Below are 25,124 nucleotides of genomic sequence, written 5' to 3'. Positions count from 1 at the left end.
ATAAGAATTTTAAGTTGTTTAAAGTGAAATGTATGTAGTATAGCGACTAGTAAAATATGTGAAAAATTTAATTATGTATAAGATAATATTAGGACGGTATAACTTTCAATCATATTTTTTTCTCGTAAATTTATCAACAAAAGATGATAAGAAACAACATAATTAAGACATTAATAATTATTATTTACAAATTAAATCCATTTTTTATGTATCTGTTAAGCTAATTTCTCCTGCTAGAATTAATCAAATATTTGCAACAATGTGTTAGTAAGTGCTTCTCACTCGAACTGTTATGATGCATATTATTGCCGACTTCTCTTGTGTAGATGTCTAAACCATACTGTCCTTCTTCTGGGAAACTAAAGGAATGGATAAGAAAGTCATTAGAATCAAAGAATCATTTATGGAACTGAGGTTGGTTCTTACTTGATTGTAAATGTCACAGTATCATCGATGACAGCGTGCTGAACAAATTTGGACAGTTTCTTCTCTTCAATACCATTTTTATGTAAAGTGGCCATAAAATCTGTTAATGCGCGAGACATTCTAAACTGTATCTCCAACACACGACTTGCGAATATTAAAGGTTCCTACAAAATGGATATAAAATGATGATTAATATTCCTTACATAGTCAATTTACGTCAATTAGTTACCTGATGTGTTATGGGAATTAATCCGAATAAGCGTGTAGCTTTTGTTGGACCCCATTCGCCGGAGGCACAGTCAGGCAAAGGAACCATTACAGTCTGTAATTCCTCACAACATATCTAGTATAGAGAATGGAATGGAATGAGATAATTTTAAAGTCAATTACATTATTGTTGATTGTTGTGGAAATGAATAATTTTATGCTTACTTTAAATTTACAAACTGATTTGAATTTCATCGGTTCACCTGTCAAGTATTCTTGCGGTGTAACAGCATTAGCAAAAATGTCCAATAGAAAAGCACCAGAGCACGGAGCGTGAACACGAAATGCAACAATATTACCAATAACTGATTGCATAACAAATCTCTTTAATGATACAGCATCAAATGAGTCTTCATCACTATCATAAAACTTTAAGTTGTAATGGAATATTAAACAGCTTTGCATATCATTAGGCCTATTAAAGAGATGTAGGATATAATCAATAAAATTTAATTTGTTTACATGATTTTTATAGGATTATAAGTAAATAGATCTTTATCCATACATGGCTATTCTGACAGTTGCTGCTCCAGTATCGTCTGTATAAACAACAGCACCATATCCTTCATCAGCAAAATGTAGACCATATCTGAAGAATAATGATCGTACGAATGGTAAATTTTCGAATTCCCGTAGTGAAATTGGCCGCTTGAGTAGCTGCCATTCTTCTTGTAACGGGAAGAATTCGTAGATGAATTCACGTGGATCGGTAAGGAAATAATGATCATCATACTCGTATCTTAAGCTATCATTTTTGCCCTTGCTTGTTTTCGGTGCTTCCTTAGCATTTACTCTGTAAAAATAGAAATTGATTGTAATTAGTTATTTGGTATGTGGTATGCGGAGGTTATTCACTATATGACGTCGACTACATCATTGGAAGATCAAAAGACAACAGTGAATAGCATTACATAGTTGTAATGTCGTGAGCATTGTGCGAATCCTTCTAGCGACGGGTAATCAAACCGAAGTATTCACAAAGAGTGATAGAGACTTCTCTAACCATTCGACCATAGAGGCCTTAACCTCGCACTCTAAGATTCGCCTATATATGGTTCGATACCCCAGATCCCACCCTGCTCAGACACCACAACAGTCAATTAAACATCAATACTTACAAATGACGAGCTCCCCAATTACACTGTACAAATCGCCAAGCACCAGCAACATACACAGCATTCCAAGAATTCCTAAAACGTGAATCCTGGAACTTAACGCCTGGCTGATATCCAGCACTCTTTGAATATCCTTTAATAACAACACAATGAAGACCGGCATATGAGCAGAGACGCTTAAACAGCACATGATAACTTTCCGTTCCATATTTAATACCGCGAAGTAAACCCATTGGAGTGTCACCACGCAAATCGTCATCAAAATGCATAGTATTCAAATTTTTCACAGTTATCCACCGGAAAATTGTTCTCGCCTTTTCAACATCACTTGTGCAGTGTGCAATTAATTGTCGTACCAAATCGGTAAATGTCTTCTGATCATTTTGCGCTACAGATATAGCAATTTGATCGACATCATGGAATTCAACTGGATCGGCATATATTTGGAATTTACTAAGTAATGGCGGTGCTGGTTTCGGTGCAATTAATGGATATTCAGCTGAATTTGGATACTCATCATCATCTAAAAATATACTTTCGCTTTGCATGTATTCACTACGGCGTGCACTAATCAAATCCAACATTTCGCTTGATTGCTTATCCACCAACGCAGCCGTTTCTGACCGTTCACTCTCAAGAATCTTTCTCGTTAAGCTTTCTTTTTTCTTTGTCTTACGTAGCGTCATATTTTTCTCTAAATCATCCTTCTGCTGTTGATGGCGAAGTGTCAAAACATTCTGTTCATCTCGCGATCGCTTCGTTGAGATTTCCTTCTCAAATTTATGTGTTAAACGTTGCAATTCACGCTCCCACTCATCTTGTATCTCATTCTGCATTCTACGCTCCTCATCTTCACGCTTCTTTGCAAAACGTCGATACAAGTCATCTTCTTCTTTGCGATGCTTCATCTCCAAGCGAGCTTGCTCTTCACGTGCCTACAAATAAACATAATTAGGGATTATTAGGTGATGTAATGTTTTGTGCATCTTTGATAATATTGAATTGTAAATTCCAACCAAGCTTAGAAGGGCGATTGCAAATGACGTCCATCAGTCTCATCGAGTAGAAAGCTAACCTAACTTCCGAGTAGTCATTCGAGTAGCACCCAATGCGTAAAAGAACATTCCCTATAGACATAAATCATGCATATCAGCCAAGTGGCTGCCATATGGCGTTCAACTAACAATTTGCATGTTATCCGCTATAAAAGTTGCAACTTGGTTGCCATCTGGATGCCACAAAAAACGTATGCCGATCGGGTTTCCGACCCAATGTTTCAATGCCGCTATGACAACATCGCATCTGAGCGTTGATGTGGCAATATAGTGGTGCACTAGCGAACACAATGTGCAGCTCGGGACTTCTATCAATAAGAAGACGTCACAAGTAAATGCCCCTTATAAAGATGTTGGTACTACTTATTTTAATAAATTTAAAGCCATTAAGTCTTGATAACTTAATCTCATAACATCGTTAAAATCTTTTATTGATGTGATTTATAAAGCAAACGCTCCTTCAAAGTGCGTAGTCGCATTAAATAGATGATATAAATTTTTTATTGACACAGAAAAAAGACGTCATTAGCCACTAATGTGTGGCTTGATGCTACCACCGAAAAATTATTTTAATCGTATGCATCAATCAGAAGAAGTAAGTTAAATGGAGGAAGATGTCAAGGCTGAAATATTTATTTACATCTCATGTATTTTTCATAATCTGATCTACTCGTAGATATTTTTATACTGTATAGTGAGTCACAACATTTTTTACGTCATAATTACTGAGACAAAGGTGAAATCTAGCAACAATAGCAGATTTATTTGCTCAAAAAAAGTATCAAAGTTGTCATAGAAAACTATGAAAGCATTAAGTTACACATATCTTAACAATTAATGAATGGGAACTTTCGATTTTATGTTTCATCAAAAGCCAATTCATGAATAAGTACAAACCAATAATAATCAGCTGAGTTGTGTATCATTATTGCATTCAATGAGTTCTTTTAAAGATTTATCTTCAACTTTTTTTGTTTGTACGAATTGAGAATAATGACGAGTTAAAAAGAAAGCAGAGCTCAGAATTGTTAACAGATACTGAAAATAGAAAAGACGGTAATAATCGAATAATGCTTTCTGAAATTGCTCGAAAATTACAGTCTTAGATGTTTATCGATGTGGTATTGAAGCTAAGATTGAGAAACATATCTGCTGTCATTATTTTCACCATGAAATTTCATGTTGTTGTCTTATGAGGAGTCGATGAAGTTATACCAGTTGTGAGATATTGATTATTGGCCGTTATTGGGCATGTCAGCGTACCTCCTAAGATGTATTTTGAGGATTGATGGTTTAAGGATCTAATGACATAGTTTAATTTTCTTTTCAGGAGAATATCTATTATAACGTTCATTTGAGATTTGAATAATATTTATTGTACATAGTTGAACACCCCTTTTGATACAAAAGTTCAGTCTGTTTTTGAACTTCGAAGAATAAACATCATTGTGAATAATTAAGATGAATTTGAGTACTTATTAAACTGCACTCAACAACAACTACGTAACGAGTATTTATTGTAGATCTCTGAAATCCATAGAGACATAAGGAATCTAAAATCAACAAATCAACCCGATTTAATGATAAATCATTCCCAATTTCGGCAAATTTTTAGTCCTATCAATTTCAAATCTTTTGTCATTCCTGTGTCACTGCACAAATGACATTGTCAGTTTCAACATTCCTCAAATAATTACCAAATGCTAACTTATAAATATCTCACTTCCAATGTCCGATTCTTATTATCGATAAAATATGCAACCGTGAGTATGAATAATCTAAAAGATCTATGAAATTCACAACTTTTGACCGATTCATTTATGCACAGCATTTTCGACATTCTGTCATTGACTATGAGTATACAATCTTCTTTATTTTTTATTATCCATAAATGGAAAGAAAATTTTTCTTTCATTATTTTCGTCTTTACTAAATTAGGTCATGAAATGAACGAGACTGAAGCAGGTATTAGGAATTCTAAAAGCGCATTGTCTTTTGACTTATGTGAACAAGAGTCATGAAATGCTGATTAATGTCAAGCGACGAAACAATAGGAAGCTTGTGTAAATTCAGCTAGTCATCAAATGGGCCAAGTATTTTAATTTAAAGATTCGCTAAAACATTCAAATTAAAGTATCTTCAATGTGTGTAGCTTGTGAGTACAGGGAGTGTCGAATGTAGGTAAGAAGGTTTTAAGCATAAGATCCGGTAATTGCGGAAAAGATCCATGAAACTCATCACGACTAATGAAATAACAAAATAATTTAGGTGGAGGTTGCACTTGATAACTTGAATACAATTTCCTAACGCAGCTGGAACAAATTGAGTGTAATAAATCTAACAGCAATTGTTTTCTTACTGAATTCGATCCATTGACTTATCCACAAAATTGTTAGCAAGGCAAATGTTTATTATTGAACATTTAATTATTTATTAATTCAAGTATAATATATTTGTTATGAATAAATCATGTACAAATTTATTCAGTAGTCTGTCTACAGATGGAATCAAGTAAAAGATCATAAAAATGTTACATGCCGATCAAATTAATTGACTGGGTTTGAATGAAAAATTTCTTTCTTCTTTTAAAGAGATGGAAGGAACCAACAAAAATCTTATTTTGGTAATCTAGCAGTGTGTCGAAATTGATTGTTGGAAGCAAAAACACATCCACCTCCATTGATATTCATTTATTATAAACATATGGCGTCAAGATCACAAGTAAAAGTTTGTTGTTTGTTATAAAATAAAAATATATTTCACATCCACGCTATTTGAAGCAGCAAGAGTCCAATATGATTCTAGGCGACAATTTCCGCCCAATCACATCGATAATAATCGCATTATAGTTTCATAATTTTTGTTTTTTATTTTTATTTTTATCTCAAATAAGCACAAGTGCAGAATTTGTGCATTTTTTAGCAGGTATGAAGATACCAGAATGGTGAAAAAATTTGTCTGACTGTCTTTTCTAAGAAAAAAGTGCACTTTGATGCAACACATCCCGATAAAGACCATGAATCCATGAATCCATGCTCTCATAATTACATATCAAGTGCTCTTATCAAATAAGCTACGAGGGTTGCTATTGGACCAAATACAAATTCCAACAATTTACTCGATCTACCTTGTAATAATTTGAGAATTCTTCTTTGTACACACTGGGTTCAAATATAGCAAGTTGTAAGTCTACTATCCCTAGCTTGTTTGCAAGGCTGCCACCCTACAATCGAGCTGTTTGAGTCTGATTTCAATATATTCCTTTAAGTTCACATCTCGGCATAGTTTCGGCCATCAGTGGCATGTTTAGTGGTCACAGGGGATACAACATAAAGGTACACACTTGATATTTGGTCAGTTTCGGAGTTAGACTTCAGCATCCCCAATTCGAAAATACTTTGAGTAGTTCAATAAACATATTGATATATTTTCAACTTTTAAACTAAATAACTTCATTATTTTTATGAGAAAAAGCGCTACCGTCCACTCCCTCGTGCCCACCTTCACATTAGCTTCTGCACATTTTCGTAGATATTGATCGAATGATCAAGTGAAACAAGCCGATGAAAGTGAAATTGCAGCATTTTCTTCTTTATCTCATTTATTGTATGTTACTTTTGTTAATAAATTATTCTCATTGAACAGGAAATTTCCGCTTCTTTTACATACTTGCAAGAAGTAAGAAATGAAATGGAAACTGAAATCGATTAAATCAGACAAATGTACTGATTGTGACTCTGCATTTATCATATTAATTAATGCACTATCACTATGGTGATAGTTACACGCATTTCCTCATGTTATTTTCATCATGATATGCTAGACTTGGAGATAAAAAATAGTTTCATGTCATAAACGACTACTGTGGTTTGACATGTTTAAGATATAAACTTCTATTTTTGTAAATGATATGTTTGTGATTTGATTTTTGATCCAATTTATTTAATTTTTTACGTAATAATATTTTTTCCTCCATTTCTCTGTCTCTTCTCTTTTGTAGCCTGATATAAGCAACACTGAGGTAACCTGAATGGCAGCTGACTTAAATGAAAGTGAATTTCATTGATTTATTTTTAAAAGGAGTGAAATAACGAATTTGAAATTTTCTGCGTCATTTATGAGATTTTTTAATTCTCATGTAACTTTTTATTTTACTTTAATTATGATTATTGACCGTTTTTAGCATTTATTTATATAACATGCTTATTCATACATATCAGTGGTATTTCTCCACAGCATTCTTAAATACCAGTAAATTCGAAACAGTTTTATGCTCTTTTATTTATTATTAATTACAAATTATCAACAGTGTTATTGAATTTTGCGGAAATTATTGTAATATGTATTGTGAATCTGTGATTGTTATGAGCGGAATAATTATCGTCTTAAGCTGGAAAATGTCTCGTCATAGTTGGTGGGATTTAGATGCATTTTATCCGGCAGATTTGCAAAGACTAAGCGATTAATTACTAACTTTCAACATAGTTTTTCAAATTACTGTAACTTTTGTATTTTTTATTGATGTTTAATGAAACTTTCAGTCAGGAAGTGGATAATCTTGTGTCCAATATTAAGAGAATATAATATTTGTTCATTGTATAAGCTTATATGCATATCTTCATCCTCATTAACATGATTATCAAATTTCTGTTTTTATCTTATGATTCATAATGATTGAAATGTTTTCAAGTTTTAAAACTTTGTTTATACATTTTGATGTTAATTAATTGCTTTTTTATTGATAAAACCTGCTTTTGGAAGAACATTTTCCCAATAAATTGCATTACAAAGTGCTTTAAAATGGTAACTGTTTATTGATTTTCAACTATATTGAATTAAAAGAGTTTTAAAATCCTTAAATTAATGAAATTTAATTTCTTTTGAAACGGTAAATAATGAGAGGAACTCGAACAAGACAACGTTTTGGTTAATACGCCGTATTTACATTAAGATATAAGTTGTCCTGATGACATCTTGACTGCTAGTTTCGACCGAATTTACGACGAAAAATACAATTTGAAAATTCTGGAAAATGCACGAATGTGAGTTAAAGTTATATAAGATGTAATCTGTAGATGTTTTAGAGATAATAAAACAATGCTTATTTACAAATAAGTATGATTCCGGGTATGATTAAAAATCAAATTCAAATAAAGATGATGTTTATTGTTTGAACTTAGTAAACAGACTGAAGTATTTTCATGAAAGGGTCAACAACTATAAAAGGGGAAAATCAACTAATTTGAATGTTAAACGACAGTTGACATATTCTCAACGAATCTAATCAAAATTCGAACAACTTCGATTCAACATCCAATTCTTCAACTTCATCGAAAAACTAAAATTGCATGAAAATTCTAAAAGCAATGAAATAAGATCAACTAAAGTATAGCATAGATTATTAGAAAATTGTTTCGCATAGTGATTTTATTAGTAGAGCGTTTAGCAATCAAATAACAATGCTTTCTACTTGCTTGCCAATTTTACCTACAAAGTAATATCTCACCAAGACTGAAAATTAACAGCACAAGAAAAGAAGAAAGGGGAAAATATGATAATGCTTTTGATATTCTTTACAGTCAGAACGGGTCAAATGCATTGAATGTTAATTTGAGAAATAAAAATGAAAGTAGTCAGTTACATCTTCCGGCAACTATGAACTATTTTGTGAATTATGAAAAATATCCAATACAGCTCAATTTGCAAGGTCACAAGAGTTAATCTGACGTGATTTGTTTTCAATAAATTTCCATAATTCAGCCGAATGGAGTGTAATAATGAATAAATATCAACGACTTGAAGTTCAAGGATCTTTCGTGTTATGAATATGAATGCCATGAGAGAAAATTGAAATTTCTAAGTTTTCTTTATAGAAACTAGTATGGAATGGATAGTGAGATCATTTAAATGGCAATTGTATTTGAATTTTCATATTTTTTTTTATTACCGGTTTTCCAAGCAAAGCATGGTATTAAGCATATACGCAAATTAAGATTATACTTCAATCTCTTTAACAAACCATTAAAGTCGTATACATTTTTTTGTTGTTAAGCATGAAAGTTTCTCGAATGATAATTGAATTGGAATTAAATTTTACAACATATAGCATATTTATCCAATAAACAAACATGTCATTCACCTACATCCGTACTTTATTTATTCGCTATAAAAAGTACAAGAAGCTAAAATTCGTATGTGATATATTCAAACCGGAATCATCAAATTATACCAAAAAAAGAATACTTTATGCTGTCAAAATAAATAACAATAGAGAAAAGAAAACTGCTCCAAATTTTTAATGAAGATCGTTCATAAATGACGTTCAATGTCACACATTCTAACTCGAGAGACACATGGTGAGGATTGGATATGGTGAAATTTGGTCTCATGACCACTTCAGAGTCCATTCGACTAGAGGACACGAATTTTCGTCTTTTCTAAGGTTTGGCTATCGGATAATACTAAAGTTGGGAAACTATCAAACTTAAAGTAATGGATGCATATAACAGAAGTTCTAAATTGCTGAATTGGCCTCATGACAACGAAAATTGTTGAGAATACGCAACTGCCGTTGAATTTTCGATTTTGTTTGCAACTAAAATTAGTTGATTTTCCCCTTTTCATAGGAATTTAGAGTTCTTACCAAATTTCGAATTCAACTTGAATTCGCTTTGGTAGCTAAAAACCGATTAAAATTTACATGAAATATTTTTTCTGCAAGTACTTGTGAAGTATAACATTTCATACAAATTTCAATGGGTTCTAAGCGAACTGTGGCATACTAAAGTTAACTTTGAACTTTAGCTCAAACATGCACAAGTCATAAACGTGATTCCAAAAGATCACGTGTTTGTCCAAACAACTCATTGAAAGAAGCTGTCGATTGAGAAAGTATTGCATCGGAATCGTAATTATAGACAAAATATACGAATGGTTATGGATCAAAATTGATATGCACAGCCAGTGAAGTAAGTAAGTAAGAACTATTTCCAATAAAAACCCTTACTATCCCTCTTCACAACATCCCATAAATGATAGACATCATAAGTAAACGACCCCTTAACGTATGTGAAACATTGTCAACAAATATCGTAGAATTAAAAAGTAAAATTATTGTCACATTCTATATACTTATTGCTTACTTTCTACTCACATCCATAAAGCATTTTCTTTTGTATATAAATTATTATCATTAGAAGCTGCTTACTCATATTTACGATATGCACGTGAGTAGGCAAATGAATAGTAATTAAGGCTTAATGATTAACTGAATATGCTTTATGTTTCATGTTTATGTTAAAATAACGCGAAATTCAAATTATAAGTACAAGAATTTTACATGTGATTGAACACTTGCTTATGATACACATTCAGATGATTTCATTGAACTCAAAACATGCTTGATAGAAGGTAAAAATTGTTTATGATCATCATCATCATCAGCTTTTACTTTCTCTTTCGCAATCGTCTGTCTAACCATCCGTCGAATTCACCGATAGATTCATATGTGCGCACCTCATCATATCGGTAAATGTATATCAGGTTCAATAATTTTTTTACGCTTTAATGTCCGCTAATAAAATTAATTTAAAAGTGATATCCGTGCATTTCGTGTATGTTTTATAAAAAGCAAAAAAAATTTGCGCGAAATTCTCCGTTTCCGATATGGTAATAAAAAAATATTGAAAGTGCTCATGTTATTGATCGAGGGACTTAAGCGCATTTTTGCGTACATCGATCAGTGTTTGATTAGTGAAATTATGAGTGAATCTAGTCCAGTAGGATTTAAGTCATTTCTCGACCCTAAAACAAGTTCCAAGTCTTTTCTCCGACCTAAAAACAAGATCCAGTAGAGTCCAAATCACTTCTTCGACTCTAACACAAGATCCAGTAAGACTCAGATCACTTCACCACTCAGAAAACAAAATCCAATAAAATTCAAGTCACCATGCCAAGAATTTATGAATTTCATCATTTAACGGATTTTTATAATTCAAACTTTTTTAGAAAACACTGTGAAAACATTGAACAACATTGTAAAACAATGAAAAAAACGTGTTTTTGTTTACAGAAATGAAAAATTGTTAATTATAGTATTTATGCGTTGATTTAAACTTTTTGAATAGCCGTCGCCGTAACAACTTTATGGAATAAAGCTAATGCAATAAACCAGAGCTCTCAACGATGTCTGGTTGCTGAGTTATCACACCTCATCCAGTCACCCAATCCGCCGAACAAAGTGAAGTTATAATTGTCATTTCTTTCATAAATTTGCTAAAATTTCAATTCAATAAACATTTGTCGATGAAAATCAAGAATCATTTATGATGAATTTAAGTGAATGGGCGTACAAGTATGAGGAAAAAGTGAAAGATATCTTTTTAACACTTCAATAATAAAGTCTCTTTTTGTACGGTACAATTAGTGAAATGCTTTTATCATTATAACTCATGCAAATGGGGACAAAAGCGAGGGTTTTCTTTTAAATTGGCTGTTACGTTTGTGTCTTCTTTTATGAAGATGAATATCAAAAGATTTATTCATGTGTTGCATCATGAGAAACTCCTAAACTTTTTATTGTGACTTAAATTTAATTATCTTCATCATTTTGTTAAATAATTACTAAATTACAGTATCTGAATATCTTAGACCTTAGTGTCATAAAATGCTGTTGATGCTGTGGAGATGTAATTAAATTTACAGCAGTAGCTTGCGATATAACAGCCTGAGATACTGACTATTGACATTTTAAGGCAGCAAAAATTAGCCACTGCTGTTTATTTATGGGTGTGACAATCTATTTTATGCTGCCTTACAACACCTTCCAAAAAGATTTATTTCATTTGTCCCTTAAATGACTTTACGTGTCTGCGCCTAAACTATACTGCGCAATGACATAGTCATTAAGTATCAACATGCGGCAGTAATTTGTTTAGATGCTTTTGGAATTTCCTTATCTGATGAGATTTATGTGAATCTATCAATCATCACAAAACTGTCAAGTATAATGAACAAAGCCTCTATAGACAAAAGAGCAGCTCTATAGCCAATATTGATCTGATTTGGATATAGTAAATTTTTCACACAAAAAGAATTGCCGCAGTTTTTTTAATCATGAAATATTTCTGCGGCTACTACCAAATGATCCACAATACCATAATAGGGTGACATAATTAACATTCCATGAATTTTAACATCGACAAGTCATATCTCATTATTTAATTCATTAAATAATCCAAACTGATTATACGTATGGGGAGAAGTTACCTAAAAACCTTTATTATAGTCGCCGCATGATGACTTCACCAATTACACAGCATGGTAAACAGAGGTCTTTTTGTTTTGTATTTATTTAATTTAACTCTTTGTGTCGCTTGTTGGTTACAAGAGATTAAAGTGTCCATCACAAATCGTGACATATTTTAAATGCAATTGAATGTAAATTTTAACTCTTTATGGTATGAACAATTGTCTCGCATGCTTTTTTTTCCTTTGAAATAACAGACGATGATGAAGAAAAATATAAAAACAAAAAGATAAGTTTGAGGATAAGTAGAGGTGATGAGATTAGAAGGCGCATTTGGTGGAGGTTTTGGTTGCTGATGGGAAATGAATGGTGAAACATTGCATAATTGGTGTTTGCAAACTTGACTCTGGCCAGAGGCTGAATTTCATCGAATCTGGTCTCGGGACAGAGTCACCCTGACAAGTAGATGTATTTCGGCCATTTCTAAGCCGTGTGATCTTCGGGTACAACATGCAAAGCTCAAAATCAACTCGAATTTTTTATCGAAAAATGTACTTGAGTCTACTTGACTCCATATAGAATTGGAGTCGACTCTGACCTCTGGATCAAGGTCTCTAAATAAGCAATACTTTTCATATTGACTAATGACTACTGATTCAGTAACTTGATACTCTCAGGTCTATTATTTCATATATTACTGACGGAAGTGCTAATTTAGAGACCTCGATCCTATCGGTACACAATGAATTGTTGCCACTACTTCATCAGTTTACTTAGAAACATGTGACAGTCAATTCGTAAATTTGGTTATTTTCGAGCATTTATCTACAATTTATCTAAGATTACTACTTCCATGATGCAGGAATCCGAATAGTACACATCTGTTAATCGATCAAAAATCCAGCTCTAGATCGACGTGCTTTAGATTTGATTAAAATTCAGTTGACCATGCTCCTAACAGACAAAGAGCATACTCTGAGTTTACTCAATTTTGTGAGCATGCTCATTTGTATGAAAAAAAGCATGCTTTGAGTATGCTCATTAATGTGAGCAATCTCTCTGGTATCCCAGAGTCATGCCGGTCTGTTGTCGGATTTTGGATCGATTAACCGGCTTGTGGCAACATTTGTGCCGATCGGGACAGTGAACTTAAGTTTGCAACTAATTAATTCCAAAAGTTAACCAACCCAAGTTGCATCAGCATAAAAATACAAAATATAAGTCAAATGCAAATTCAAAGAGTTCACTCAACTCTAAACAGCAAACGTCAGCCAGTAAAAGTGACTAATCCAGCTCAAATATGCCATGAAATAACTTTAGCGTCAAAACATTCATTTCAATTAATTAAAATTCATTTATGCAAAAGTATGCCGATGAAGAAAACTTTATTTTTTCTTTTTCATAGCTATACCCCACAATAATAGCAGCAGCAACAGCAGCAGCTACAGAAGAAGAAAATGCTTAATAATAATAGATTAGGTAAGCAAAAAAAAAACATTAAAAAAATCTCATCTAATTTCTTACTGTTGCTTTTTCATTTCTTAATGGACCAATTGTTTTCCTTCTTAACTCTACTTCCTGGCAATAACTATGTTTTTATGACTCAACATTTAATAATGATAATTTCTCATATTATTGTTTTTTTACTTGCTATTTTCATAATGTCTTGCCTGCCACAAAACTAACGAAATTATAACAAAAAATTTTCACTTTCGGTTCTTACACAAAAAACAGAAAAAGTCCACGACCAGCATTACATTTGCGGATTTTTCTCAAAAAATAATTGTGCCTTTTTTGCTCAATAAGCAATAATTATTGTGGTTGGAATTTGCAGCTCATAAAACATAACTGAAAAAATGTATAACTCACCAAATATTGGTCGATTGGTTTTTCTCGTGCCTTATTATATGATTTCTGTATCTCGGTTTGTTTAAGAGCGTGTGCTATGTGTAAGGCGCTTGCATCAAATCGTCCTAAATGCATCAATAAATATAAAAAAATATTAAATTGGCAATCAATTAAATAAAAATTTCATCATAATCGGTTATTTATATCCAATACGTACCATATTTGTAATCAGATGAATCGTTATATGATGGTGAAACATGATCTCGTATGGAATTGCCATTTCCATTGTGACCATTAGGAGTCATTTGACGTTGGACGCCTATAAGTAAATAATGTATGTTAGTTTGTTGCTATATATTATGACATTGATCTCAAATGATAAAGACATGAATGAATGCTCTCATCTTTATTGTATATACTATATAAATATTCACACATGCTTGTTAGTTCATGTAAGTCAATGAGTTTAACATTGAAATACATAAAATAATGTAAAGAAACTGATGCTGAATATTATGAAATAATTTATTAACAATGTAGTTATAAGAGAGTGCTAAGCTATTCCCACTTGATTTCGACACTACTTACGAGACTAGCCGTCATTGTCCCTAAGCAGATGTATTCATTGAAATGACAACAGCGAAGTGAAATGTGTGAGAGATCATAAAACATCAGCCAGACTTCTTTGAAATTGGTATTACATAAGTGTAAGCAGCACGAGAAGTATGAGAAGCTCTTTGTGGTCATTTGCATTAGAAATTCACATCGGCATGACTTTTATAGATCAAATAATAAGCGCATCACTGATATGCCAAAACAAACAACCACACAAATACATTTCATCATTGTATATCCATTTTTATTGTTATTATTATGTTTTGCAGTTACTAGTCATGCCAATGTGATGAAAGAGACATAAAGTCACATAAAAGTCTTACATTTCATGAAATAAAATTCCATTGATGATGAGAAGTAGGAATCAATTTACAACCACAACAGTTGTGCCTGCTTATTTCAATTTCAATGTCTTTACAATTAAGACTTAAATGACTGACTGACGACGAGTATTCTAGATGATTGCGTAGGTTTGAAAATGTAGAGAGTCGTGTGTATGCAGCATACCTTTTCAGTGAAAATTATAATAAAGAATTCTTTTGCGGGCATATTTGTGTGGATGGATGAATGAACTTATTTGGTAGGTTACCAGAATAGAAGTAAATATCAATCGATTCATTCTTAAAAATTTTTTATTCAGATTTTTTTTTTTTGGGAATTTTTGTTTTGAGTGGGGGAAAATTTTTTGGATTTTAGAAAATAAAAAGTCTTTAAAAAGGGCGTCGTTTGGATGTTTTGTAACGCTAAAATGCAATTTTGTAGTACTTCTAACTATCTCGAATAGGCATTTGTTATAGCTAGTCATTAACTCGACATCATGACTTGTTATGACGCATTTTTCCGAATAGCACAAGTTGATTAATCGATCTAAAAAGCGGTATCAGGCCGGTCTAACTCTGACATGAAGCTGAATTCAAATTGAATACGATACCAAATCAGTTTCAAGTTGACCTGGAGCTTGAACATTGATTGATTTATCAATTTGTGTTATTCGGGTTTGTCCATTACACAACGCTAACTAGAATGCATCTCTATGTGGCTTCCAAATGACTGTGATGAAGCATTTGTTTCGCTCAAAAACGATTCCTGGGCTTCGTTTTGTCAGAAATCAGTTCCTTAAGACAATCAGCACTTAAAGAAAGAGAAGTGCAAGGAATTAATATCTAGATCTTTGTGACTCTCTGGAAGACAATTTGTCTGCTTAAAAAAGGTTAGTCCAGGTTTTACTGAATCTGGTCTCAACCCAGAGCCTCACCGACCTGACGTGTCATTTTTCACCTTTTCTGCGCTATGCTCTTTCTGGGATATCTGTTATGACATAATTTTAACGTCAAGTTGAGGGCAAATGTTAAAATGATTAGGAACAACCTGATCATGATCCATTTTGATATAAAAATTTGATTTGGGCTGATCGATTACACATTTCTCAACAGACGTCATTTATGGACAATTGGACAACTGGCGCTATACAAAAACGACCATATGGTCCAAAATGAAAAATTTCCATGGACTTTGAATCTTAAAAATTGTCATAACATCTTGAGAATTCAAATATAAATGTTTATCGTATCTCCCACTGGGATATTTCCACCTAACTGAGCTGATGAAGTTATTAATATTTAGCACAATTAATAGAGAATTCCTAAGTGCCTTAATTAAGTGATGATATGAATAGTATCTTTTTTTTAGCGTAATTAGTTCATAAAATGTATGCATCATAAATCTCTTGCTCATCAAGCCTTAAATTACTAATGATAATTATGATGCATTCCTACCCATTTTGACAATTTGTCTATCATTAGCTTCATTCATTTCATTTCAATTTAGTTAATTCTGAGAGATTTTTTTGTTGATTCTTCATTCGCCGCTCATTTCATTCCCATTCGCGCCAGACAGTTTCTCAAATGCGCGTAACAATTTTAGAAAAAAAGATCCCGTATCGTAAAGTGCAGTTAATTCTTTCCCATTTGCCTGCTCACTCTTCTACGAAAGTACGTTCTATCGCATACAATTGTACAATAGTTATGCAACATTTTCTTCTCTTTCTCTCTTCTGTTCACAGGCAGCAGTAAGCTCAACAACTCTTTAATCAGAATGTTCTTTTTTATATATATTATGTTTTATAGCTATGACGTCATAATCAAGAGAAGTTGAACAACAGTTTCGAGTATGTTGTTGCAAAATAAGAAGTACAAGCAGAACAAGAGGATGGAAATGGTAAGAAGAAGAGTGTGTGAAACGGAGCAAATGTTTGTTTTAGTTCAGTTTAAAGTATGAAAAAGAAATAAAATCAAGTTCATGCTCAACACACCTATCAATCCATCGCAAATTCCATTCAATGTGAAGTTATTTATTCTTTTCATAAATAAAATAATGTATAGTTAGTTAGTATGGATCAATTCATCATCAGCCATACATTTAAACAATGGATTTGAGGAAGAATATAAGAGGAAATGATTTAAATGCAGCATCAGGAAATGGAATGTATATGTGATGAATTAATTCATGCCACTTAAATATTTAAACTACATTTTCCATTATGTCAGGTACAGTCATTGTTATGTTAGTGCTGCTCTCCCCGCTAGAATGCAATTTACTATTTACAGCAGCAATTGATGCAAGACTTACCATCGAATTGATCTCGACTGGTGCCACGAATTTGATCATTTATGAGATTTGTACTTTTGGGCACATTTAGTGCCTGTCGAATTCCTACTGAATTTTGATCAAAATGACCTGGTCCACTTTTTGGAACATGTGAACTGCAATAAACCTGAAATGAAAAAATGCGCAATAAATTTTATTTGGCTATTGTTATAATTATTTATGGATTCAGGGTTGTTGAGTGATTGAGATATTTTGAGGTAGGCATGAACAAATTATACTTTTAATGAATATTATAGAGTTGTACAGTAATTGCTTAGTTTAGGGATGTTATTTGGGTGTTTGTGACTTTGTTGCTGTGAAGTAAGCTGAAGCAAGTTCTTCATGCGTATCGGAGCTTCACCTTAATTACGTCAAGTGGATATAGCACATGTAATGTTTTTACAGAAGATTGTTAAGAGCTTAATCTCAAATTTGGAGGTCATATGGCATAGAAAATGAGAAAAATTCGACCTTAGACCGGCATGAGTCTAGCCTGCTGCCGGATTTCACCGAATCTGTCCTAATAGAAGAGTCATGACGGTCAAGCTTCTGATTTTGGACCATTTCTACTCGGTAAGCTTTCCTGAGAAGTTATTGGAACTTGATCAGAGCAAAAAGTCAGCAAGAATTTATTAAAACTCAGTTCCACATAGCATTCGACTTCTGCTTACTTACTTACTTACTTCGATGACCAAACAGATCATCTGTGATTCATGGTCTCCCACAGATGACTTCTGTTTGTTACTGCATATACCTTAAAACCCCAAAATCCTTTAAATCCCATCCAAATCAACAACCCTGAATTCATTCACAAGATCATTAGGACATATAAAGGTTGATGATGATTCTTGAGTTTGCCGGTTGTAGCAACAACAATAAGACAATAATAATAACTTGAATAGTTCAGTGGTAATGAGTATGTTTTATTGTACATAGTATCAACGACAACAGCAGGTAATTTTTAACACATTTGTTTTTTCTCTCAACAACGCAAAATTATACTACTTGATAAATTATCAAGCAGTATCAAGCCTTACATCATCAACATCAGCCAATAGCAATTTAATGAAACTTAAACAAATACTTTGTAGTGTACTGGGGGCTGTTCAGTGGTTAGGTGACGTTATAAGGGGCGTGAGAAGGGGGTGTGGGCGTCAATGAGGGTGTGGAAGTGGGTAGAAAGGGGTTAAGTTGAACCTCAAGGAGGGTTTATAAAGTCAATATTTCCACGTTACCTAACAAATGAACGACCCCCCAAATCTGTTTAAAGACAATATTTTTCATTTTTCTAATAGTACTTCTGTGGTTAATTGAAAAAAAAGAGCTTCAGTCGTGTAAGGAGAAAAATAATGAGAGAATATGTCTATAAAGCGGCAATTAAACTTTTTCACAATAACACACAGCTTCAGTACCTATTTAATAGGAATGAAAATAAAAATATAAAATTTTTGCTATAAAGCATGCTTGTCGGACGTATCAGATGTGTAATTCATTCATAGAAAACAAATTGCTGTTGCTGCAAATGTGTGTAAGTAATGAATGACTATCGGTAGACATGAGAGAGTGTAAAATGTGAAAATAACGTTTAGGTTAAGTCAGTGGTGGGCAACCTGTGGGTCGCGGGACACTAAAAATTGATGAAGAATACCATGGACCGTATGTCATGTGTGGCTTGGCTCAGGGTTGCCTCGAAGGTGTGCCACAAAAAACAAAAGGTTGCGCACCACTGGATGAAATTATAAAGATGAAATGAGATCGTGATACGAGTGAATTATGTGTTAATCAAATTGGGCATTTAATTGGCTACATCATCATCATAATTGTTGGCTATTCAGCAAACTCTAAAATCATCATGAATCACTAATTAGCTACTTATATATTCACCTCTTTATCCTCGCTATTAAGTTGATTATTAAAATATGTTTTGAGCGTTAATTTAGATCCGCATGCTTTACATTTAAAACATCCTGTGTGATAGAATGTAAAATCCTTTAATGGACCAATTCTGTCCACTTGATAAACAGTCTCGCTGCATCGTAAACAAGTTGATTCATAAAAATTAGGTCGATACATTTTTTTTGTGTGTTAATGCACTTCTTGTTCCTTTATACCAAAAAACCAAAAAACTCTCTTTTTATGTTGCTTTATATAAAATTAACAGATTTATTCATATCACTGTTGAATTACACTTGCATTTAAGCTCTTTTTATTACTTTTCTTGCACTAATTTGAATTTGTTGTGAGTGGTCATAAAAAACTTAAAATTTCTCTTATGCTTTCTCAATTCATTTGGGTAAATTCACTGTAATTAAAACAAAAAATACAAGATTGAATAAATTAGCACTTTTTCCAAAACTGAACATGATGATTACTGAACGAAAATCGCGAGTAATTCATAACTAATACGAAGTATAGTTTCAATGTCAATTGACGTTTTGCACTTGGCACATGAACAACAAAAAAATGAGAATTTCCATATTAATACGCTTAAATAAATACGACATCATCATCAGTATCACAATTTTAATTTTTTCGGATGTTGTATTACAATTGTCTTTTTTTCTGTGAGAAGAGAACCATAAATCGTATTTGGAATCGGCTTCTGGCAAGGTGTGCCTACTTAATTGTAATGCCGATTAACTCTTTTATTCAATTGATTATTTTCCTTTCTTTCTTCACTCTCAGCTGACTTTTGTTTTGTTTGTAATCTGATGCGCTTACTGCGTTCTTTGAATTATGTTTTGTCATTCAGATTTCTAAAGAAAAATTTGGATTTTTTTGAAGATTCAATTATGGGTGGATATCAATTTAAATAGCTTGACATTTAAGTTTGTAAAATTCAAAATTTGTCATTTTGGAATCTCTTGCATGCAGCACAATTAAGGGTATTCAATACCAAGATTGAAATGTATGCAAGTCCATGATCAATCACACACTAAGTACAACATAGCCAAGGTAGATAGTCAAGGTAGAGATGTATCCAGAAGAGAGTGGGTTTGGGTCAAAAAATCACTATTTGGAAAAAATTCTTCAAATCTCCGACATCACTCTGATCAGTTGTCTGCCGTAGGACACCACTAAGTATCCATAACGTCAAATTGACGTAAAATGCACAATTTTGAGAAATGATATTAACCGTAGTATGACGCTCGTATATCTGGTTCAAAAATAATCTAACTACTCTCGATGTGTAACGGTTTTCGTTATTAAAGTTCAAAATTTGAAATGTGTAATTTTTAGATTTTTACATCAAATTACACAGAAATTTTTAATTTAAGTTCTTTATGCTTAGATTTCAAGTTATTAACATGGTAATATCACAACTTTGAACTGTTAAATTGCAGAAGATCAGTTATTTGACAAGCAATTGTGCGTGAAAACATTGAAATTTGCCAAAAATATCAATTTAGATTTTTGTAAACAAAGTTCAAAAATTTGAATTTTGAGCTTTTTTGAAAGTTTTTTGACTGACAAAATAACTTTCGAGAGTAGTTAGGAAATAATCAAAAGCAAAAGACCCCCTTTTCCCAGTAAGTCGTTCCACAATTCGACAACCTCACAGCCATTCTCATAGCCTTTCCATGTCAAAACCAATCATAATTTTCTCAATCAAATCCAAACTTTTTTCACACTCAGACAATAAAGTCCAATGTTCCACATTCACACAATATGTGTATCGATAAAGAGCTCGTCTCTTTTTTTGGTTGCAAATTGGAAGTGAAAATGAAAACATCAACATCAAATGTAATTAAGCTAACAGTTTTTGTTGGACGGATAAAGCAGTAGGAAGTAATGTCTTGAACACACACGCACAAATTTGTCGTATTTCTCAATCTAAACAGCACATAATGATTTTCAGTAGATTATAATAATAATAAAAAATCACTATTTTTTGTCCATAGCCAACTGTTGCTTCTCATTCTCTCAATTTTTATTTTCGTCACTTTCTTCACCTCTTTTGCGGTCATCAAATAAGTACATAAATTCGTTTTTCGTGTTTCTTCTTCTTGATAAATTGCAAAAAAAAAACTGGACAGTTGACGAACGATGCCCATTTTTACACACAAAGCTTATTTACACATTCAACCTAATTTCTTCTTGGATTCTCGTTAAAAATCAAAAAAATAAAGATTCGGACTTGGATCTTTTCTTTCTTATTTCTTTTGCCTGTTTTCTTCTTTAAGAGATGGAAAATATTTCATCGTCATCATCAAATAAACAGCGGTTTTATGTACGGCACAAAATAAAAAGAGTAAAAAGATGTGAAAATAAGAAGTAACAACAACAAGCAGACCTTCAGATGTGTGTATGATGTACATATATATGATGACATCATGTATATTTGTTTCTTTACATTATAATCACCATCATCGGCAGCAACATCAGATTTATCGCAATTTTGCTTGTATCCATTAAGGATGATAAATCTCAATTTTATGATGTTGAAGTACATACTTTGGAATTTTTATTTTTATTCGTTATTTTGGTCATTTTGAGATTGTCGTTGAGATATAGATTAAGTTAAGCTTAAAATTTAATGCCGATTTAAAATAATCTTCGCGATCTTCATGCCATAATCCTATGATTTATCTAGCTTATGCCAGAATATCTGAATTTTCTATATTTCTTCGTTTTAGTGTGGGATGTTGATGATGAAAATATTGATATTCAAGTTGAGACTGACTTTGTTGTTGAATCTATGATTCTCTATGTGCATGACTGCATGTCACAGCGGGAGATTCCGAGATTAATTATTGGAATTTTTATGTTCTTTTACTTTTTCATTAAAGCTACGTAACACAAAGTTGTCGCTGAAGACGTAATCAATTTTATTTTAAGCTTTTCTAAATGACGTCCAAAAATGTGAAATTTTGAGCATCTTAAAAATACTTCTAAGTGGACTTCAGGGCTATATGTTGCTAGATTTTTCCTGGTTTTAAATTTATTACTCAACATAGTCTAATCATTAGTTCCTATAGTTTAACTCTCACAGGCATAAATTAAAATGCTGCCACCATGACGACGAGACATCAATATACTTAAAATCAAGTGACAGCCGCTTTGTGAAATTAGCCAAATTTGCCAAGTGGCTGCGTCGTCACCAACAATTGAATATGAATCAATCAGTTTACACTTAAACATTCGAAATATTTAAAATTCCGAAAAATCACTAGACTTGAAGTAGGATTCAAACCCAGGATTTCTAACCAGACTACTTTTGTCAGTAAATTAATCTTGAAAACTCTCATAACATACAGTTTACCTGGCTCTAGTTCAGAAAAAGAAATGATTTGAAACAATTTGATACATTTGCTTGACTTTTTTTGACTTAGCCCGAGCAAAAAGCTGTCAACAAAGTTGCTGGAACATTGCTACGAATTCGAGTTGTTTTTCTAGCTAAGTTTAAAAATGACTTAAATGTGATTGAACATATTTATGGCAAATTCTCTTCATTTTTAACTGTAGTGTGCCACAAAGAAATTAACTGCCAGAATCCAGCGATAGAACCAGCTTTAGGTGCTATCTGAGAAGGCCATGAATCACAATTGATCTATATATCCAGCGAAATAATTAAGTAAATGACACTCGGAGTAATTAATTTATGAACGTCATTTTCAAGTAACTCAACATTAAATTACGATTTTACGACGTTCTTAACGTTTTAAGTAAAAACAACAAGTCTGTCTGCTTCTAAATTATAAGTCAAAGTGCAGTCAATCGTTTCATAACAACAACTTAATATCCAAGTTCACAAGAGCAAACTCAAACTGCACAATTAAATTACTGATTCATCAACAACCGGCTTGTAAAAAATTTATTAATTAACTATTGTGCTACTAAGGAACTTGAGTATATAAAGTCAGACGAGAGATCAAGGCATTTAACAATGAAAAGCTTCAATTGATTGAAGAAATTCTTCACAAAAATGAAATGTATGAAATTTTTTACTTTTATTTCCCATACAATAATCTTGTCAAAGTTTCATATAAATGCATTGACGCTATTCAAGTGGACAAAAAAAATCAATGAAGATAAAAAATTTCACCGAAAGCATGAAAATGGACAAGAAAAAAAAAATTTAATGTATATACTACACATCGCGCAATGTGTATATGTCAAAATGCGAATTTATAAAGACGGCATTTTTTACTTTCCATGGAAAAGTAAACTTGAATTGAGCATAAGCAAAAGGAATTTCATTGAACTCTGTCCTACTAAAAAGCAAATTTTTTTCCGTGCCTTGTGATTTGTCCATCCAACAATGTTGGTTACACATAAGAAAATAAAAAAAATAGTCGTAGTAAAAGAAAAAAAAAAGAGATTTAAATGCTTGCATATGGTTGAACATGAAATTCCAATATGATTGATTGATCAATAGCTTCAGACATTCCATGGAGGCAGGGAGGTAGTTAGAGCCCTCTAACCCTCCCCCCTCATCAACATCCCGGGGCGTCTCGGAAGCGTTGATGTCGAAATATTTTTGAATTAACTTTTGCATGAATCACCAAATTATGTTGAGGAGGCGGAGTTATAAAACTAAGGAGACCTACCCTTCCCAATCAGGGACGTGGCCAGATTCAGGGACTGATCCCCTTCTTGCTCCCCATCCCTTCTCCAACTAAAGACCCTTCTAAATCGCAGATTTTTTGCAAAAAACTAGAAAGGAGAGGGGATAGAAGTGTTTATCCCTCTTCAAAATACAGTGCTGGGCAACCTGAGTGCCGCGGCCTTGAATTTGCAATGAATCGTCGTCTTTGTGCGGTTTCAATCGAAGCTAAACACCAAGTTATGCCATGAAACACTAAAGGTTGCCTATCACTGCCTTCACTGCCTGAATACGTTCCTGCATATCCAATATGCCTCTTCTTTCAAGTGCTGTGCGTGTGTGCAAAATTTGCTATTTTTTTTATTTTTAGATAACACTTAAGAATCTTCACGCTTGTATTCTGTTTAGCACTTCTTGTTTATTATTTAATGTAAATTATATTTGTTGGAATATTCAATTGAACGTTACTTATCGTCATTATGTGGAACACAATACATTTTACATCCAAAAAGCTCTTTATTTTGGTCAATTTTTAATGGTTCTTTTTAATTCAATTTTTTTATTGTTATAGAATTCATAATTTATTGATGAAAAACGTAATAGAGAGAAAAATTATTATACTGATGATGTATTTTTAGTTTTGTTCTACAGGAACTAAGCTTAAACAATTGTTGAATAAGTATTATGATAGACTTTACACGTTTTCTTTATGGAAATTCTCAATTTTTTGTTTTGTTCTTTTTTTTATTCTTTAATATTCCAAATTTGCCTTTTTTTTCTCCAACACGATTAAGACTTATTATCTTATTTTGCCACAAAAAAAAACAATATCCAGACACACGAAATGACGAACCACGACTTGAACGATCGACAACCAAAACTCAACTAAAAAATCTTCTCAATTTTTTTATCTCGCAAGCTTTACTCTGTGTTGTTGATGTGGTTTTATACTCGCGCAACTGTTGCATACCTTAAGACTTCTTTTACGTTTTATGATGACGAATATTGATCAAATTGATTAAATTTAATTTTCGGCATTAACTATTGTCACGAATTGTTGCAAATTAGAATTTTTGATAAGCTGCTCACTATTTAACTTTAGTATGTCATGAAACTCGCGAGCTTTCGTCAGAAAATTGAATTAAATCGAAAGATGGTTGTACCCAAAAAATACAGCAGATTGAATTTATTGCGAATTTCACTAGAATTTCATATTGCACAGTATGTACTCCAACTTGTTTGAGGATGTTGCACAAAATTTTATAACTTTACATTCAATTCGCGTTAAACTTTTGCGAAATTTCCACGTAAATATTAAAAATGATCTAGTGTTAAAAAGTTCTTCTTCAACAGGTAAA

At 32.6% G+C, this 25,124-nt stretch overlaps 1 protein-coding gene across 3 annotated transcripts; it reads right to left on the bottom strand.

Moving 5' to 3' along the window:
* Window positions 1–13: 13 nt before the first annotated feature.
* On the bottom strand, window positions 14–25,124 carry Hil (peptidase hillarin). 3 transcript variants are annotated; one of them, XM_070634109.1, is made up of 11 exons: window positions 24,930–25,124; window positions 19,104–19,521; window positions 17,202–17,346; window positions 14,176–14,277; window positions 13,980–14,083; window positions 1,812–2,743; window positions 1,199–1,486; window positions 859–1,108; window positions 656–769; window positions 427–590; window positions 14–359 (listed from the first exon to the last, which is right to left on the bottom strand). In XM_070634109.1, the coding sequence occupies exons 2-11, from the start codon at window positions 19,290–19,292 to the stop codon at window positions 221–223; spliced, it is 2,427 nt and encodes an 808-aa protein (XP_070490210.1). In that variant the 5' UTR covers window positions 19,293–19,521; window positions 24,930–25,124; the 3' UTR covers window positions 14–220. The 3 variants fall into 3 exon arrangements, with proteins under 3 accessions (XP_070490210.1, XP_070490202.1, XP_070490220.1); XM_070634101.1 differs by lacking the exon at window positions 24,930–25,124 and adding an exon at window positions 24,536–24,861; XM_070634119.1 differs by lacking the exon at window positions 24,930–25,124 and adding an exon at window positions 21,514–23,217.

This window comes from Chironomus tepperi, unplaced genomic scaffold (genome assembly GCF_022539635.2).
Source record: "Chironomus tepperi strain 1889 unplaced genomic scaffold, CSIRO-AGI_Ctep_v1 contig_9, whole genome shotgun sequence".
Taxonomy (NCBI): Eukaryota; Metazoa; Arthropoda; class Insecta; order Diptera; family Chironomidae; genus Chironomus; species Chironomus tepperi.
Note: the sequence above shows the minus strand (reverse complement) of the source record. Positions and strands in the feature narration are given on the sequence as shown.

Excerpts from the sequence above, each read along its gene's own strand:
- Hil (XM_070634109.1), bottom strand. The coding sequence starts at position 19,292 with ATGTATCGACCTAATTTTTATGAATCAACTTGTTTACGATGCAGCGAG. Across the intron at positions 14,278-17,201 it reads CAGTCGAGATCAATTCGATG|GCGTCCAACGTCAAATGACT; the intron begins GTAAGTCTTGCA and ends ATTTACTTATAG. Across the intron at positions 1,487-1,811 it reads AATTGGGGAGCTCGTCATTT|AGTAAATGCTAAGGAAGCAC; the intron begins GTAAGTATTGAT and ends CTATTTTTACAG.